Genomic DNA, 14559 nt, shown 5'->3' with positions numbered 1-14559 from the left:
TTTCTTTGTTCTTACAAGTCCAGAATACTTTTTCTGAAGTACAACACAATAAATACAGGGGGGTTTGCTTTAAATCAAATCATTGCCATTGCAGTAAAATCCAATACTGCCACCTGAAATAGTATCCATAATTTCAAGGTCAGAACTGTAGGCCAGCATCACAATCTACTTTGATTTCCTTGTATTTAACAAAGGCCTGAGGGATCTACAAATTCATTAGCACCTTTTTATGCTGAAGACATCCCCTCCTGCCATCGGCTTACGGTGCACCTATTGATGCTGCCTTCTCAGTCTTGTCCCATTACTGGACTTAGTTACTTAGCTGAGGACTCTTCTGGTCCTCTTCTATCATTATTCACCTTTAAAAATCCACCTTATTCATCTGGCCTTGCAATGTTTCTCAGCTATCTTCACAAGGACTGTCTTAACAGATTCCTATTTAAGTGTTTTCTTTCCAACACCAACAGCGCTGACAACTGTGATGGACACCCACAGCGTACTGCTGATAAACTGACCTCACTGAAGCCACAGGACTTTGGTGTCACCCTGCTTCTACAGCAGCTTTTAAACCTCTGCGCTAGGAAACTGAATAAAAAACAGCATGAGTAGAAAAATTTAACTCGGTGTTCCAAACAAGAATAAATAAATGATAAAATAGATGATACTGATGATGCAAGAGAAGGAACAGCCATTGCTACAAACTGCAGCAGTGCTCACCTTTAAAAGCACAAGAAGACGTTTCACTGCTTCATGCTGTTCCCATTTACCTTTGCTGTTAAAAAGGCTGCCTTATTTCTAGTTTCTCTTGAGTTGGTGGCCCAAATTCAGCACCTGCCAAAGCTGCTCTCCTTTCTATTATACACAAAGATTACCCCAAGCACTCATGTTCAACTTCTCTAATACCCAAGCTTTTTTTTTTAGACACTGTTTCCAAGGGCAGAATCCTTTATTTCTGCTTCTTAAGCAACCAAGGAACCTCTGACCTTCTCTGGCTACTGGTCTCCCCAAGAGTGTCTAAGACCCAACAGTAACTCTATGCTTCCATGTGGCTGAAAAGATGTTAAATAGTACAAGTTAAGAAGATCTGGATTATATAATTAAAAATACTGGGGTTTATTGACAACCCCTAAATGAAATGTCAATTTGAAGTCCATTCATTCCCTAGATTTTTATTCTATATAATATCTTCTGTGCTGTTTTTATATTCTTCACGTCTTAACCAAATGTCATGCATCTAATACAGAAACCTATCATTATTAGCTAAGTTTATAATCTCATCAAATAGGTAATTCATAAACTCCTACAACTCACATTCATCAATCTCCTTCATTTCCTGCACCAACCACGCTGCTGGACACACACACCAGGTTACTAGGCATTATCCAGCTGATCCCATTTACCAATTTAAAATATTGAGAAATAAGACTAAGTGAGGGGGAGGGAAATAAAGGATGTGTTACAGCTAGAAAATAAAGTAAAATGACTGAAGTTATAATTTGAAAGATTACTGTGATGTTTATTACTTTAAAGTGATGCCCATAAACTTCCTAGCAACCGTGGGATAGATGACATTTTCAAGCTCTATTTCCTATCCAAAGTCTGCAGGCTGCCAGGAGATAGACTGCTTCCCCTCTGGTAATTCTAGAAATATACAAACAAACTTTAAAAGTAGCAGCTCTTTTCCACAGTGGCACTGGCAAAGATCCAAAGCTAAAGCCCTTGAAGGATCCAATATACTTAAATGGGCTTTCAGTTAATAGGATGTATGAGAATCCTCCCTTTAAAAATTGGCTCTGTTACGGATACTTACCAATTAAGCCCCTAATTCGAAAACTTTCTAAGAAAAACAACTGTTCTGAAACTGCCTTTTGCTAGAGCAACTTTACTTTTCTAACTTTGCATAAATGAAAAACATCCTGTGAAAATTCCCAGAGTACATATACAAATCAGCTTTCCTCCACGCTGGGAAAATCTTTCCTTGTGTGTTACATCAAGCACCTGCTTTTCACGGGTTGCGAAGTATTGCAAAGGTACAGGAACCAGCAAAGCAGCCTACACAGCTCTGACCTTTCTTCCAAGTTAATGAACAGACATTTGTTTTTAAGAGCATCTTTGCAATCAACTGTGCTGACATTAAACAGAATTTTTATGCAGGAAAATTTCCTGAGCTGTGAGACCACAAGAACTTTTTCATGACAGGGACCTCTAGCAACAGAAGAGCACAGAGCTGGGAAAGGGAGAGGCTGCTTCCCACCTGTAGACCCAGCTCTTTCAACAAAACTTGATGAACCTAAGGCATGGATAAAAACTACAACCCCCTCCTTTGCAGGGTTTTCTGTGTCAGGGCCAAGGCAGAACAGACTGATTGATCACTAGCTAGCAAGGATGTATTGCCTGTCTGGGTTCTGCTGTTCATGAATTCCCCAAACCCGAGATGGAGCTCTTGCAGATGTCTCTGGTCTTCAGCATTTTGCCTACCACAAGGTGGCTTTTTTTTTTTTTAATTTTTTTTTTTGCTATTTCCTATGCAGAATACGTCATAAGGGTTTCCAAATGTAGCTATTCAAAGAGCTTAGTGTTGTGCCCCCAAAACAGCACATTCTCTTCCACCACTCCCAGTCTGTGCTTTGTGTACTGGTGGAAAGGAAAACATAGCCCCATCGAGGTAAATTACAAAAGTGTGTTGCCATTGTTCAGGTTTGCTGCATGAGCTCGTTAAGAACTCACCTATGCTGGTTTGGGTAGTAGGTGTGTATTTCCTCAGTGAGCCTGCAGGCAACAGAACCCAAAACATTTCAGACAATTTAGGAGCTGCTAAGGAGTTCCAGCTGATGAGGTCCCGTGCCTGTGAGACTGTAAACCCTGACTGAAAGGAAATGTAAGAAGCCCTTCCTGAAAGCAGCAGTTTCCCCTCAGAGCATCCCCCTTCCTTTCTGATCACAGTGAAGTGTTCATGTAAAGCCTCTCAATTTTTGTACTTTAAAATACAGTTTGGAGCTGGTAGATCTACTGGGCAATGTGAAAAAGGCATGTCAGCTCTCAACACGGAGTAGAAAACCTTCATTACTAAAAGACAACTTAAAAGCAGGAGAGATTAAGGCAATTAAAAGTTTATATATGTGTCCATTCAACAGGTGCTACATTGACAGTACATAAAATCAAAAGCTGACAAAGTTCCTTCCCTAAGTCAGAAGCAATAAGAAGGAACTTGAACATTACTGGAAAATTCTGCTGTTTAGAAGAAAATTTCAAATGAGCTTAAGACACAGTCACAGCTTTCATGGGTATATCTGAGCAGATGAGTCAACTCTTAATCATCCAGCATTTGCATGTGCTAGGAACCACTGTGTGTGGACTGACACCAAAAAAGGGATTTTTCTCAGATGTCTGAAATATCTAAACCAGGAGAAATGGAACAGAGGCTTTTACTTTAACTACTGAAAGTAACAAGGGGGTCACAATATAAACCCAGAAGCTATGATATAACAAATATTTTCTCTATTTTCCACACACATTTGATTTTTGACCTAGTTTATTTTTATAACTGATAAGGCTTTGGAGCTGCAGAAAAGGAAAACCCAGCCACACAATTCGTATAATTTCAGTAAAGGCAAGGAAATGCTACATCAAGAAAGAGCCTGGATTTCATCTGGAATCATGTATACAATCCTAGCCACTAAATTAAGGAGACTAAATTCAAACTTGGACAAGTGCATAGGAATGTTCCCAGGTAATGCTGCAGGGCAGGAGGGAAGCAGAGAAATCCATGCCTCACATACCAATAAGAGAGACTTGGCTTATTAAGGGTAACATCACAAAAGCATAGAGGAGACAACTGCTGTGTGTAAACGCACTCATGGGAGTAAATACAACAGAGAGGATGTAAGAATTGCAACTGAAAGAAAGCTGGTTCAATGGTAAATGTGTGTGAAATAAGTATTAAGTTAGATTTAAAACCACAGGAAGTTTTATGACCCTCTGAGGAGTGACAATTAGGCTGATCAAGACAGCCTGAGGAGATGGCAATGTGATCCTTGTAAGATTCAAGGACACAAGGTAGAATGGGGAAGCACTGAAGTACAGCAAGTACTTGTGACAGGAGACTTATGACAAGAGCACAGTTTCTGCTGCACTGAAGTTGATGAATGCTTTTCAGCTTTCACGAACCAACTCCTTATTTAATTTCCTTTGCTGCAAGTGGGCAAAAATAACAAAAGATTTCCATAGGAACTGGTTAGTTCCAATACTCAAAGAAAAGGAAGAGAGGCCAAAATTCTCCTCTGAGTATTTTAAAATAGATTTACAAATTGAATATAGCATGCACTAACTGGTAAACAGGTATTTCACAGGCTTCAGTCCAAAAGTAGGGAATTTCTTTTATAGACAGCGCCACCCAGGATCATCTTTCCACTGCATTTTTGTTGCAATGTTTTACTGTTAAAGCTTATAACCGCCAAAACCAGTTTAATTTCCATAACTCAAAAGAAAAATCACAGAGGGAGGAATACATTTGATAGGATTAAGACAAAAGTGGTTAGAAGAAAAACTACATGCAACAGACACAGCAGAAAAGCAAGAGATCAACTTGTCAAGGTGGTTACATAGAAGGGTTCTCAAAACTTTTTTGAGGCAGTCTATTAGCATATCATTAAAAAGAAATATGGCATAGCAACTGTATTGATTACTCTCTTTAGACAGCACACTCGTGGTGGATTTCAGTGCTGATAATGGTTCCATAGTTACTGGTTTCTTGTTGCAGCTTTGGTGATAATTTCATACCAAATCAGTACAAAAATCCAGTAATTATCAGGGTTGAAAGACCATATAGATATGAGTCCAATTACATACTTGCTCTGCTTTCACTTCTAATATTAAGTAACTGTCTTCCTATAGCAAAGAGGTGATTTTTAAGAACTCTCTACAAAAAGTCAGTGAGCAACCATATGATGTATTTTTTTCACTTAGGGGAAAAAAAAAACCAAAAACAAACTAAAAAGCCTTACTCTTTGTATCCAGCTGAGCCCGATACTTTTCGAATCCCTTGAGTCGAACCCGTTCTCCCAAGAGCTGAAGAAACTCTTCAAAGGCTGGACCTGCTGATTCATTATTATACATTTCTTCTTCCGTGCTTTGCCCAGCTTTGCAGTACATGATACCCACCTTAAGCTGGTAACTTAACTGCAAAGGGAAAAACATGAAAATGTTATATGTATACCAAGTGACAGAGCAACTTATTTATTGAATTCACTTCAGAGCTTTTATTAGACCCATAATTTACAAAGCAAAAAAACCACCTAATTATCAGTCTAATTTCAAATATTAGTCCAGCTCCAAATATTCTCCTTGCTTTACAGCGTAATTGTCTCGACAATGGCATATTTAATCCAAAGATGTCAAAATGCTTTCTGAAGTGAAACAAACATTAATGTTCCTTATTTTCAGGAGGACAACAGAGCAGCAGGCAAACGGTGAACGTCTTGCATTGAGCCACGTGGCAACTGTTGGCTGAGAAACGTCAGGAACTCAAGACTCACTCTTAGGCTGGTACCATGGTTACTATCCTGTACTAAACCTTCCACGCAGAAGGACAGGGCACAGCATGTGCTCATTTCTATAGTAAGTGACAAAATTAACATTCCCTCACTTCAAGATGATGATAAAAATTATTCACCTATCAGTACAGTCATCTGTTAGCAATGTTGAAAGAGTCCCTGGCATTCAGTTGGCCTTCTCTTACTTAAAAACAGTAAAAAGACAACAGCTAAATTGAGAAATGCTGGGAACACTTGAAAGGTATTATATCCTAGCATAGACTTTCAAACATATTTGTGCTTTTTAGTTCCATTTTTCCTCTAATTTGGCTTTTGATGTTCTTAAAATAGCAGAAATTGTAGATGTGAATAAAGTAATTTTTTTACCCCACCATAATTCTTCAAAGCAAACTGTTCCCACCAATTCCAAACTGATGCACACACCAAAAGGACCACATCTGTGCCCTTTATGTCTACCTTACAGGAACAGAAGTTCCAGAAGGGAAGAAAGCAGCACCCGTGGCCATTTACTGCCATCCCCAAACCCAGTTTCACAGGCAGGAACTCTGCCTGGCAGAGCACAAAGGAGAGCCTCGGCGTTTACGCACTGAATTCGTCTAGCAAAAATGCAACACTTATTGCAGGGTAAATAATCTTCCCTCCCACACACGAATTTCTGCAGAGGCTCCATTTTAAATCAATACCAAGCAGATCTGCCAGAGTGAAATCACAAGAACGTCTATCGAAACTGGCATGAGATTTGCAAGTCTGGGCTACAGGTTAGTGGGAAGTGAGAACAGCTATTTGCAAGGGAAGCAAAGTCATCTGAATATACTGTGATTTGCTCTCAAAGCTGCTGTCATGACACAAAAGTTCTGGAACTTGCTGGAATGATGTGGACACATAATTAAACTGAAATGCATTAATTTTAAATTATTATATATATTTCTGTGTAACTATAAAGGAAATACACTCTTTCAGCACTAGAGACCCAACTGAAACCATTCGCCTTTAAGAGCAAAGACTGCATATTTTGGGCACTGAAGCATTAAGACTTGAAGCAAAGGTGTTTATTGGAAAAACAAATACCAAGCATATGCAAATTAATGCTACAATTTATACTATGACTACTTATTTCAACTGCCCATTCACTTAAAAAAAAAATCCAAAAAATTCAAAACAACCATCAGTGTACACAATGCTCAAAACAATCCCGATACAGATGGATGGCTCATGCCTTTTTTTTTTTTTTGTAAAACATTCTGCACGACGACTGATTAAGATTTAAATTTTCTCAAGAATCACAGGAGCTAGATGAGATTTGCAGGAACATTTCTATGATCCCTGCTTTAGCTAGCAAACTACATGATTGCACTCACTGCGAGCTTATTGCCTCGCAACAGCCCAACCCTGGGCTATGTGCTCTTGAAGAGAACCTGGACCAGCTACTGCTGACATGTGGGAAGGGAGGAGAGAGGAGGGGGGCAAGGAAGGGTAGCAAGAGGTGGCACCACTGTTGCTCCTACCACAACAACTGCCACCACTTTCCATATCATCAGTAGCAGGTCCTATCTTGGACCATTCAGGCAGTGTTTACTGCTCAGGCATGCTCTTTCTCCACCCCCTGGGAAATTTTCCATGGAAGCACAATGCCTTAGATGCACTGCTAATTACAATAGTTTCCAGTAATTTTACTTAAGTTCGGACAAAGAAGCCCATTCTCACCAAGCACACTTTGCTTGTGATTTAAGCTTCAATTTCAAATGAAGGAAGTATTTTCAAGGGCATAAACATAAATGGGATCTGCAGCATCCATGAGCAAACAAACAACTCTCCTTTATTGCTTTGGAAATGTCAGCCTAAGAAACTAAATAAGGGTTATGCAAAGAGCAAGATGTGCCTCCTAGCTGCGTTCTTAAATTTGCTGAACTTCAAAAAAAAAAATTCCTAAGGACAACACAAGCTAATATTTCTGAATCAAAAAGGTGGATCTGGAAGAAGAAAGGCATGCAGTCCCCATCACTACACCTCCTTCTGATAAATCTAGGGCCCTTCAAAGTGTATTAACTCCAAGTAATAACTAAAAAAGGAGCTGAAGGATGAATTCTGCTGTGGTAAAACCCCTCAAGTAGCAGCTTCATTTTAATAATCTTAAAGAATTTACATATTTATATATGTGGGAAAAGTGCACTCCAAGTATTTGTCTAGCACCCAGTGAACGACAGCACATCTTGGATTTAACCAGTCAGCAAGTTTATATTATAAATATGGAATTATATTAAAAACTGACAGACATTTCACAGTATTTCTGTGAAAGAGGAATTGCCATAAAGATAAACTTCTGGAATAAATCAGTAATTGCCCTGATATTCAAATTTTTAAATCATATTTGGAAGTAAACCTAAAGAAAGTTACCACGAACTCTGCATTCAAAGCAAAGATTAGCAGATGGTAATTAGTCAGGAAGGTAGCACAGCCCTACTGAATGATTGGATTGCTTTTTAATACAGAACCATTCAAATGAATGCATTTTAATAAAGCCAATAAAAGAACAGCTAGGTGACAAGCAATGCAGGCCGTACGTACAGAATAGCAGATGTTCCTGTGACTCTGGTAAGGAACATGCAACTTGACGTACAACACCAGTACAAAATTGGGACAAGAAGAATATTCCCATTCTGACACTGGCTGTCAAATGCAGATATTGAAAGAGTAAAAGAGACAGAGCTCAGCCATAATAGTGATAGGAAATTCAGAGAAAATATGTTGCAGTGAAAGACTTGAAAAGTGCAATCTGTTTAGTTTATCATAAACAAGACCAACAGATGATTTAATCGCTGCATACAAAAACCTTTGCTGGAAAAAAAATCTCACACCATAATGACTCTTAAGATGTAGCAGAGAAAGATATCAGAAGTCTGGAAGTCACAAGCAGATAAATTCAAATAGAGAACTGCAAACTCTTAAATATGAAAACAACCAACTGCTTTAAGACCTCACTCAAAATATATAAAAGGATAGCTTATCTTAATCAAAATTGGTGCAAGCAAAACGAAGGAGTTACTGGGTGAAATTTAATGGCTCAGTCAGGCTAAGGTCACTTCATAGTCTTAACTCTTAAAATTACAAAACATCTTATTTGCTGTATCAAACAGGCACCTGTTTGTGCTGTAATGAAACGGTGCGACACTCAGCAAGAAGTGATAAACATTTTGTGTACCTAATTAGTAGAACAGCTGTTACCCAAATTTTTCTGTTAGCTTGGAATTGATAAAAAATGCAGCTTCTAATTAGTACAGACTGTGCTTATCTTTTTCTGTTAGAAGTGTCAAACTGTTTCATTACCACAAAACCAGAAAATGCTTTGATGTAGATAATACAATTTTAACTATCACTTGTCCTCAGTGATTTTTAAAAGTTTAAGTAGTAACAGAAAATTGTATTATACACTATACTGTTGGGAACTTAATGAAATACAGGATATGAAATTTTGCACTTTTTTAGACATAACCAACTTCTGAAACAAGTTATGCTAAATTACTTTTCAAATTAGGTATTTACTGGAAATAATTTTGGAATTTATTTCTTTAACTATAACTTTCTGCTAAATTTTTTTTTTGTGAAAATTTTCCCATTGACACTATTGAAATTGCAGGTTCTAGACAGGAATATCTGGAAGGTACTGATCCTTGAATCCAAAGGCTCACTTATGGAGTCATGTTGAATTAAATTTCATTTTCTCCACTGCTGAAACAGAGATTGAAAAATATCCTTGAGTCTTCCAGTGCCTGACAAACTTGATTCTGGATGAAGGGCAGATTAGGTTTAGGTTCAGGTAACAAATCACAAACACTGAATATGTGCATATTTGGAATCCCTCCTCTAAGGAAAACACTCAGGCCTCCAATTCACTAGGATCTCATCATGTGAAAGAGATTAATTACACTGAGAAGCGTAAGGATCCAAAAAGTCCACCCTTTTAGCAGGCTAAACCCACATCTCCTCAACCTTACGTGTCTGCTGGCTCATTGCAGTGGTGTTCTCTATAGGGCCAGTAAGCACATGCAGGAGATACAGTTGATACAGAATATACTTGAATTTCCAAGAGACATTTAACAAAGCTGCTTCTTCAAAAAGTCTTAAAAACCCTAAATAGCCAGGGTACAGAAAAGGACCTCACTTAGATGTGTAACTTGCTAAAAGACAAAAAGGAGCTGAAGAAAACGATCAGTAGAGTAAGGCTGGGATCTCAACTTGGATATACAGTAAGACACACTTTGGCAACCTGATAGAGGTGACGAACAGTAAGGTAACTAAGTTTGCTACCATTACTGAATTATTACTCTACAGTACTGGAGCTGAAGACTGGCTACGAGAGCTACCAAAGGAACTTATGATGGTGAATAACTGGGCAGATGAACCTCTGTGCAAGTAAAGCTTGAAGTGACATATGTGGTACAAAGATACCCAACTTTGACTCTACAACGAGCTCTGACTTACACCCTAAGGAACAGGATCTTAGGCATTCATGAAAAGATACTTTCAGTGTTCAGTATAAAGCCATAAAGCAAATAAAAATATCATCAAATATTAGAGAGAGAAGAGAGAGAAGAGATGAGAAAGCATACCCATTTTCAAAACAGCACTGTTTTAAAATAGATGTGGGAGAGGAGGGCAACTGGAACAACCCCAGAGAAAGGCAAAGCAAGACCAGAAGTACAGAACAATTTCTACATGACAAAAAACTCACTAACCTAGTATTCATCAAACTGGTAAAGCAGAGGGGTAGGACAGAGAGCCCTGTAAAAGCCTACAAGCCATGGGGAGCTAGGAAACTATCACTCCACGCTCATCCTGTTCTCATATTCTTATCCTGACACCCACCAGTGGTCATGGTCAGTGACAACACCGGGCTGTGCCTCCCTTGGGCTGACCACACACACCCAGTCTCTGGTTAGTGTAGATGCTCAGCAACAGCCACAATTACCCATTTCTTCATTGTCTTGTATCACGTCCTTAGTAAAATAGATGAAGTTCTGAAACTAACTAGAGGACAAAGTGTTTTACTCAAGTTTTGCTTCTGATAGGTACTTATTTGGCGATTCTCTATCTTGTCCATTTCAATAACCAAACCACAAGGAGGCTGACAAGATCTTCATAATAATCACTTATAAACCTGTTCAGAATAGCTGATAGTCTCTCCCTTCTGGGCTAGATGATGATTAGACCTTTTTAAATTTTATGATGGCAATGTTAGATCAACAGCAAGAAGAAATAATAACACAGATGTTAATTCTGTGCAGGAAAGTCTGATCACGAGAAGCAAAAAGAACCAGGAGAAAGAGAGTCTCGGTACTCAGAGCTGCTAAATGTCACTGTCAAAGTTTTTAATCATAAAATTGACATTACTCATGAACTTTCATTTTGTTAAGTCTAAGCTATATAGCTAATGAGCCTCGGTTCCATCTTTAAAAGAAATGGGGACTATCACCTAATTGAAAACCACTTGTATGAAGAAAGGTGTATTTTCTGATGTAGTTTGGTTTCAGGGGAAGGAAAAAAAGAAAACAAAACCAGGCAGGCAGTACCCTGGCAATGGTTGTGCCAGTACAGTATTACAACAAAACATTTAGTAACATAGGAAACTTCTATTCTCATTATAATAGCAGTAATAAAACCAGAACAGAACTCGCTCCTTCCCCACTGTCTTTGAAAAGCAATCACTGAGTCTCTTTTAAACTAAATCAAAATGGACAATTGCCATAATGTTAATTTAAAACTTCAGACTACTTAGACCAATGAACTTGATTTCATACATACCATATATTCTGCAAAACTTGGGGGAAAGACATGCAACAAAGCTCTCCCTACTGATGGCAAACTTTAGTTTAAATGAGGCGTTTTAATAGGCTGCCTCTAATCATTTAAAGCTAAAAGGTAATTTTGCAGTTCATGGCAGTAATCTGACAGTTTAAGACAATTTGTCTCATTCTGTAACTCTGCACTTACCCCTTGTTCATCCAGCTTCATAAGCTGTTCTGTGACTTTCGGAGTGTTGAAGGCCAGCCTTAGGCAATGGATATTCAGCTCAGGAACCACGTACTCCAGCACTTCTTTTAGGGGAAGTCCCCTGGCCGTGCAATGCTTTGCAGTTGAAGGGATAGCATCTTCCAGCACAGAGCCTCTTAATGTCATAAGCTAAGCATACAAAACAAAAATAGATTATATATTGAATTATGCACTGAGAAAGGGTTGCTTAGCAATAGCAGTGGAGCAAAACGTACTATTTTTCTAATTCTCAACAGAGGCTGAGGACATTAAGTGACTTATGTTGCATGAAACACCGACTCGCAAAATGTCACTCACTCTGACAGCTAACAGCAGTCCGAGTATTTCAAATGATTCAACAGATTTGAGTTTTAAAAAGAAGCTAATACTTGGAAAAGATTAGTAATAGCACTTCTAGCAGAGCATTTCAAAGTATAAAAGCACACTTCTCAGGTCTACCTCCTGTCACATGTAACGGTGGAGGAAGTAATTTTCCTCCTCTTTGCTTACTTCTAGCTAATATAGCTCCTGTAAGTTTCTCAAGCTTTAACCAAAACAACCTTCAGAGTTTCCTCTGTGTTGGATGTTATGGAATAAACTCACTCACTGATAGGCTTATTTGTACTCTGTATAATATAAACATGCAGCATAACTTTGTCAGAAGATTCCTGGATTGTAAGTATGTAGAACAGACAGAAATCTATTATTAATGCTGAAAAGCACACAAACCCCATCCATACCACCTGGTTTTACCTGCTGACTTCTAGCTGCTTTTACTGCCATTCCTGAACTGCTTACCTCACTGGTTCTGAATATGATCCGGTAGTTGTATTGAGGTCCATTTTCTTTGATTTCCTCTGGCTTCTCTCTTCTTATACTCACAGCTACTGGACCCAGGTTCTCATCTGCCCCAAAATAGTTCCAGTGTTCTTGCATACAAAAAAGAAAAAAAACAACACACAAATAAGAGTTCATCTTAGTTCTTACACTTCAACTGTATTTTCATGCTTAGTTGTTCTATTGGAAATAAATTGCCAGCCATGGTACCAGGATTTCATTCTCATGCTTCAGCTCTCTAATGAGCTCTGTTTATACAAGGAGGCTGAAATTCAGCATTGCATCTCTGCATAAACAGGCCTAAAACAGCATTCCCCTCTTACATCGGCTTCTTACAGTGAAATCTGTTTCGTTCACATTGAATACAACAAATTCTCCAGGAGAATGCTGTGGGAAATGGTATCAAAGGCTTTACTTCAGTCTAGGCAGACATTCTCTGTGTTGGATGTTATGGAATAAACTCACTCACTGATAGGCTTATTTGTACTCTGTATAATATAAACATGCAGCATAACTTTGTCAGAAGATTCCTGGATTGTAAGTATGTAGAACAGACAGAAATCTATTATTAATGCTGAAAAGCACACAAACCCCATCCATACCACCTGGTTTTACCTGCTGACTTCTAGCTGCTTTTACTGCCATTCCTGAACTGCTTACCTCACTGGTTCTGAATATGATCCGGTAGTTGTATTGAGGTCCATTTTCTTTGATTTCCTCTGGCTTCTCTCTTCTTATACTCACAGCTACTGGACCCAGGTTCTCATCTGCCCCAAAATAGTTCCAGTGTTCTTGCATACAAAAAAGAAAAAAAACAACACACAAATAAGAGTTCATCTTAGTTCTTACACTTCAACTGTATTTTCATGCTTAGTTGTTCTATTGGAAATAAATTGCCAGCCATGGCATGTCTTCACTGGTACCAGGATTTCATTCTCATGCTTCAGCTCTCTAATGAGCTCTGTTTATACAAGGAGGCTGAAATTCAGCATTGCATCTCTGCATAAACAGGCCTAAAACAGCATTCCCCTCTTACATCGGCTTCTTACAGTGAAATCTGTTTCGTTCACATTGAATACAACAAATTCTCCAGGAGAATGCTGTGGGAAATGGTATCAAAGGCTTTACTTCAGTCTAGGCAGACATTCACAGCCTTTCCCTCATCCGCTAAGTGGGTCACCTTGTCATAGAAGGACATCAGGTTAGTCAAGTAGGACCTGCCTTTCATAAACACATGCTGACAGGGCCTCATCACCTGGTTGCCCTATATGTGCCTTGTGATGGCACTCAGATGATCTGCTCCACAACCTTCCCCAGCACTGAGGTCAGACTGCCAGGCCTGTACTTCCCCAATCCTCTTTCCTGCCCTTCTTGTAGCTCTGCATCGTATTTGCTAACTTCAAGTCAACTGGAACCTCCTTGGTTAGCCAGAACTGCTGATAAATGATGGAAAGTGGTTTGGTGAGCACTTCCACCAGCAACCTCAGTACCCTTGGGTAGATCTCATCTGGCTCCATAAACTTGTTTGTGTAGCAGGTCACTAACCATTTCCCCATGGATTCTGGGGTCTTCATGCTGCTCCCTGTCCCTGTCTCCCAGCTCAGGAGGCTGGGTACCCGGAGAACAGCTGATCTTACTATTAAAGACTGAGGCAAAGGCGCATTAAGTACCTCAGCCTTTTCCTCATCCTTGGTCACTATGTTTTCCCCCACACCCAATAAGGGATGGAGATTCTCTTTATTCCTCCTTTTGTTGCTAATGTATACATTGCACATAACTCAAGTGACAACAACTGAATTCAAACATACACCACCCGACAGGAAAATTTAAGAGAAACTATCAAAATAGAGAAGTCAACCATTGTACAAGAAATATAAATCCTACGTCATCACTTTCTGTATGCTGCATGTCTGCATATATGAATGAATTTATACATGCACAGAAATAGAAAGTTAGAGCTATCTGAAAATTCAACAATTCAAAGAAGAAATGTGAAATTTAGTGGAACGAAAAAAAGATGTAACTGGTCCAAAAGGAAATGTAACCATATTGCCTTAACTACTATATGCTGATTACTTGTTAACCTTAAAACAACCAGAACTTTAAAACAAGAATTTTAAGAGCAGTCTAATATGTGCTATAG

The 14559-nt window shown here is 38.8% G+C and overlaps 1 protein-coding gene across 5 annotated transcripts in view; it reads right to left on the bottom strand.

Moving 5' to 3' along the window:
- Nucleotides 1–14559, bottom strand: part of SIPA1L1 (signal-induced proliferation-associated 1 like 1) — a 195297-nt gene that overhangs the window by 54811 nt on the left and 125927 nt on the right. For all 5 annotated transcript variants that reach the window (XM_014941799.1, XM_014941804.1, XM_014941800.1 and 2 more), the window contains 3 exons: nt 13077–13207; nt 11541–11729; nt 5004–5178 (listed from right to left, as the gene is read on the bottom strand). In XM_014941799.1, the coding sequence (XP_014797285.1) occupies nt 5004–5178; nt 11541–11729; nt 13077–13207 (495 nt within the window). The remainder of the gene's footprint in view (nt 1–5003; nt 5179–11540; nt 11730–13076; nt 13208–14559) is intronic.

This window comes from Calidris pugnax, unplaced genomic scaffold, assembly GCF_001431845.1.
Source record: "Calidris pugnax isolate Ruff unplaced genomic scaffold, ASM143184v1 scaffold56, whole genome shotgun sequence".
In the NCBI taxonomy this organism is placed as follows: domain Eukaryota; kingdom Metazoa; phylum Chordata; class Aves; order Charadriiformes; family Scolopacidae; genus Calidris; species Calidris pugnax.
The sequence above is the reverse complement of the archived record's forward strand: the minus strand, read 5'-3'. Positions and strand labels throughout refer to the sequence as shown.